General features: G+C 39.0%; 1 protein-coding gene across 1 annotated transcript; it reads left to right on the top strand.

Moving 5' to 3' along the window:
• The first annotated feature begins 274 nt into the window (after nt 1–274).
• Nucleotides 275–4,143, top strand: LOC104946404 (splicing factor 3B subunit 1-like). The gene is made up of 4 exons (XM_010772237.1): nt 275–450; nt 1,252–1,524; nt 2,615–2,831; nt 3,529–4,143. The coding sequence occupies exons 1-4, from the start codon at nt 290–292 to the stop codon at nt 3,685–3,687; spliced, it is 810 nt and encodes a 269-aa protein (XP_010770539.1). The 5' UTR covers nt 275–289; the 3' UTR covers nt 3,688–4,143.
• Nucleotides 4,144–5,101: the final 958 nt, after the last annotated feature.

Raw genomic sequence — 5,101 nt, 5'->3', positions numbered from 1 at the left:
TCTCGTTCAGGATCCGAAAATACATTTTAAATATTTTTGCACACTTATTCCTAGTGTGCCACTGGTTACGGTGCCGGGTGCCAATGCTGGCACGCGTGCCAGGGGTTGCCGACCCCTGCTCTAAAGTAACACAGAGAATCAGCACTTTGGAATCATGGCTGAAACAGAGGGGATTATGGGTAATGCTGCAATGATCTGTTTGGTGTTTCAGCCAATCAGAGACAGGCTCTGTATATATCTGAGACCTGTGATATATTGATGAAGAACAGTATGATAGGGGACCTTTAAGATGTTACTAACTTGTGGTGTTTATTGTAGGGGTGCTGAGTACGTGTCGGCCAGAGAGTGGATGAGGATTTGCTTCGAGCTGCTGGAGCTGCTGAAGGCTCACAAGAAAGCGATCCGCAGAGCGACTGTGAACACGTTCGGTTACATCGCCAAAGCTATCGGGTGAGTCTCAACAAGACTTTCATCACTTTTTATTTTGTATTTATTAGTTTATTTATATAGGTTTATTGAATCTGGAGCCTTTTTTATGACTTTCATAGAAGACAGAAAGTCTAAATGTATAAACAAAACGTAAGCTGAACTAATTTACAAAAATCTTGAATGTCTCCTTCCAGCTTTCAAATGTCCTTGAGTTGAATTAATTAATTAACACTCAAATGTGCACTATGCTTGGTTTGCATGCATATAGTAAAGTATTAGTATTCCCTCACATGTCAATACTTAGTTTGATCATTAAACCGTTTATAAAATGCATTTTAAGCGCCAATAAAAACTTAAATTGATCTTTCTGACGCCTGCAGATGCTCCGTGTTGATTTTCATGATCAGGGGTCTTGAATGTATTGAAAACCTATTTTACGAAATGAGTGTTTCCCCTTTCCAGCTCAAGACAGTAATGCTAGCTATCAAATGTTTTTATTTATTAAACTAAAGTGAGGGAAATGTACTTTATACTTAGTCATTTATATAATGTAACGAGAAACCAGAGTTTATCCATCCTTGTTTTGGTTTGACTTGTCACTAAAAACTGATTTATTCTTATTAATTGTCGGCCATATCTCCCCTGCTAAAATCCCCTTACATTATCATACTTTATTTGATCACATTTATTTTGCATTTTACGTGCCAATAAATCTTTCATTCAACTTGCTGCAGAAACCCTATGATGCTCCGTGTTGATTATTTCAACCAAACTGTTCTCAGACATATCTCTCCTAACACTTCCCCCTCCTCTCCCCTGCAGCCCTCACGATGTGTTGGCCACTCTGCTGAACAACCTGAAGGTGCAGGAGCGTCAGAACAGAGTTTGTACGACGGTAGCCATCGCCATCGTGGCTGAGACCTGCTCTCCGTTCACCGTGCTGCCGGCGCTCATGAACGAGTACCGCGTGCCGGAGCTGAACGTGCAGAACGGCGTCCTGAAGTCCCTCTCCTTCCTGTTCGAGTACATCGGAGAGATGGGCAAAGATTACATCTACGCCGTCACCCCGCTGCTGGAAGACGCTCTCATGGACAGGTGAGATTCACACCATGTCATACCGGAACACATTTTTCCATGAACTCAATTTTAAGAGCTTGGTGTATTTACTTTTCATAACGTGTCTTATTTCAGACCAGTGGAAAGAAAGACATCCAGAATTAACACGTTGAAACAATACATTTCAGGACGCTTGTAATACAAGAAAAATAGTTGATCTATTGGTTAAGATGTTTTAACTGTTACCTGTAGTGTCTGCACAATGTATGAGTTTAATAATGAATATCTTTAAAAGCTGTTTTCTCAAACTTAGTTGAGTTGGAAATGCATACACCAAACTGTCCAGCTTTTTTCAGAGGGCTTTGCATACATTAGGGCTGTACCCGAATATCTGAATATTGGATCGTTGGAGTACTATTCGGGTTTCAATTTCGTTATTCGTTTTGTTGGCTTTTTCCCCGTTTTTTTTTTTCTCCCAAATTTGAATTTATTGAAATCTCCAATATCAACATATAAAGAGCTTGTGCCTCTTCGGGGGGGTGCTAACACTTAACCATAAACGTTATCATTTACTTTCTCCGTCTTTATATGTAGATATTACTTTTCTCTGTTAATCTCCATCACGTTGTTTCCATAGCAACAACAACTTCCTGTCAACAGCGCTACCTCTCCTTCAAAATAAAAGCATGTCCATAAATAGAAAGCCAAATTACACTTAGGACATATAGGCCTACAACGAAAGTAACAAACACAATACGATATCCTTTTCAATTTCAAAGAACACAAATTGGGTTACATACATTAACAAATAACTATAAAACAATACTGTAGAATAACAAAATGAATTTTGCTTACTACTGAATATCCGGAACCCGAAAAATGGTATTCGGGACAGCCCGAGCATACATATCATTCACGACCTGAATGAATGTCTGTTTATGATATATGTTATGGATAAAGAGATTTTCAAAATCCCCTCTTCAACAAAACCTTTGACTAATATGTCAACAAATAGATATCTGTATTACTGTATTCAGATGTACCCGTCGTGTCTCTCCCCTTTAACTAAACATGGAGCTCCTGGTTTCTAAAGACACTAACACCTGTCCTCCTGGTCCTCCTCCCGCAGAGATCTGGTCCACCGACAGACGGCCAGTGCAGTGGTGCAGCACATGTCTCTGGGGGTCTATGGGTTCGGGTGTGAGGATTCTCTGAACCACCTCCTGAACTACGTGTGGCCCAACGTGTTCGAGACGTCCCCTCACGTCATCCAGGCGGTGATGGGGGCCCTCGAGGGTCTCCGGGTCGCCATCGGGCCCTGCCGCATGCTGCAGTACTGCTTACAGGTGAGGAGGGAGAAATGTTCAACACTGCTAGATTGTTATCAACTGTGTTTGTAATAATAATTTTAATAATACTGTCCTGCTGACATTTTTTTTTTAACCACTATTTTAGCCTCAAAGCGGAATGACACATTAAATTAACAAATGAAAAAGTCTATGGATTTGTCCAATACATCTCTTTTTAGTAGATATAACTACTAATCAATCATCCACTACCTTTTCTTGTAATGGGTTGTCAACATTTCTATATTTGTATACTATTAAATCAAACATAAGCTAACCTGATTGGACAAAATAACCTTATATTGAGTCACTTTTAGAGAGATCTGGTCTCTTGTAATTTATTTGTAGCATTGATAGAATAAACAACGAAAAAAGGGATTTATTGTTAACAGAAATAATTGTAGTTGCAGCCATAAACGTAGCTTGCATAAGAACAGATATTGTTGCACTCAAACAATAACTCTGTTAAGAAGTGGTTACGGTTGCAGAAGCCAGCGAGAGTAAACCAAATGTATTAAACTCTGTTCCATTGAAAGTAGCGAGCAAGGAAGTGGCCATGTTATCTCTTCAGTTTCCTAAGAAAGCCACACATAATAATATTTCATCATTCGGTCCCAGGGAGTAGGATTTGACAGCAAACACTTCGATTCAAAGTTATAATTGTTACAGAAATGAATAATCGTCGTTTTGTTTTCAGGGTTTGTTCCACCCGGCCAGGAAGGTGCGAGACGTCTACTGGAAGATCTACAACTCCATTTACATCGGCTCGCAGGACGCCCTGATCGCTCACTACCCCCAGGTCTACAACGACGAGAAGAACGCGTACGTCCGCTACGAGCTGGACTACGCCTTGTAAATAAATACAAATCACATGACCTGCCCCCCCCCCTTCTCTCCCACACTGTTAATGTCCAATATCGTCTCTACTCTCGGTTCAGAACTGAGTCGGTTTTAATTTAGCAACTCTCATATTTCCCAACATTCAGCCGCTGCTTCGTGCAACTCTCCGTCGTCTGATTTGAAAAGCTAGCATGAACCTAGAGAAATAAAAGGAACAATGTAGAGTCTGTATGTTTCATTGATCTGTTTTTTTGAGTGTTCCTTGTGAGGAATGTCCGAGGTCGGACGAGCCTTGATTTGGGGAAGTCATCACGATGTTTTAAATATTTCCATTTGTTTTGTTTGTGTAATGAAAGGCTTCTGAACCGCCTGCTCTCTTTACACACAGCCCCCTCTCCTCCTTTCACAACTCTGTCTTTATTAGATTGTTGCTTTATTTAACCGATTAAAATGTTTGTGTATAAAACTTCAATTTCTGTGTCAACAAGTTTTTATTGTTTTATAACTGAAGCTGCACATTCATTAGATTTAGATTATACAAAAGGGAATGGAAACTAATTACTAAAATCACTATCAGTTTTGTACAAAAGTATTATCAAAATATAGTTCAAGTAGCGACAGTAGAAGTGCCAGAGTGTAGTAATACTCTGTTACAGTAAAAGTCCTGCATTCAAAATGTTACTCAAGTAAAAGTAGAGGTACTCGGAGCTTGTACTCGAGTAAAAGTAGAAGTACTCAGAGCTTGTAGAAGTACTCAGATCTTGTACTTGAGTAAAAGTAGAAGTACTCAGATCTTGTGGAGTAAAAGTAGAAATACTCAGATCTTGTACTTGAATAAAAGTAGAAGTACTCAGATCTTGTACTTGAGTAAAAGTAGAAGTACTCAGATCTTGTACTTGAGTAAAAGTAGAAGTACCAGAGTGAAGGAATACTCTGTTACAGTAAAAGTCCTGCATTCAAAATGTTCCTCAAGTAAAATTAGAAAAGTATTCTCATCAAAATATAGTGAAAGTAGCGACAGTAAAAGTAGTCATTGTGCAGATTGGTCCATTTCAGAATAATAGATATGATATGTTTTATAATGATTGATCATGAAAGTGTTCTCAAAGCTGGTAAAGGTGCAGCTAGTTTGAATGACTTTGTATACTGCAGGGTAGCTTGTGGATTTACTCCAGGTGGAACTAAAGTCTGATTTAACACTTGATTANAGTAAAAGTAGAAGTACTCAGATCTTGTACTTGAGTAAAAGTAGAAGTACTCAGATCTTGTACTTGAGTAAAAGTAGAAGTACTCGGATCTTGTACTTGAGTAAAAGTAAAAGTACTCAGAGCTTGTAGAAGTACTCAGATCTTGTACTTGAGTAAAAGTAGAAGTACTTAAATCTTGTACTTGAGTAAAAGTAGAAGTACTCAGACCTTGTAGAAGTACTC

Source organism: Notothenia coriiceps, unplaced genomic scaffold (genome assembly GCF_000735185.1).
Source record: "Notothenia coriiceps isolate Sejong01 unplaced genomic scaffold, NC01 NC01_scaffold00011008, whole genome shotgun sequence".
Taxonomy (NCBI): domain Eukaryota; kingdom Metazoa; phylum Chordata; class Actinopteri; order Perciformes; family Nototheniidae; genus Notothenia; species Notothenia coriiceps.
Note: the sequence above shows the minus strand (reverse complement) of the source record. Positions and strands in the feature narration are given on the sequence as shown.

Coding starts and splice junctions, on each gene's coding strand:
- LOC104946404 (XM_010772237.1), top strand. CDS start 290: ATGTTACTAACTTGTGGTGTTTATTGTAGGGGTGCTGAGTACGTGTCG. Junction 451..1,251: donor TACATCGCCAAAGCTATCGG/GTGAGTCTCAAC, acceptor TCTCCCCTGCAG/CCCTCACGATGTGTTGGCCA. Junction 2,832..3,528: donor TGCTGCAGTACTGCTTACAG/GTGAGGAGGGAG, acceptor TTTTGTTTTCAG/GGTTTGTTCCACCCGGCCAG.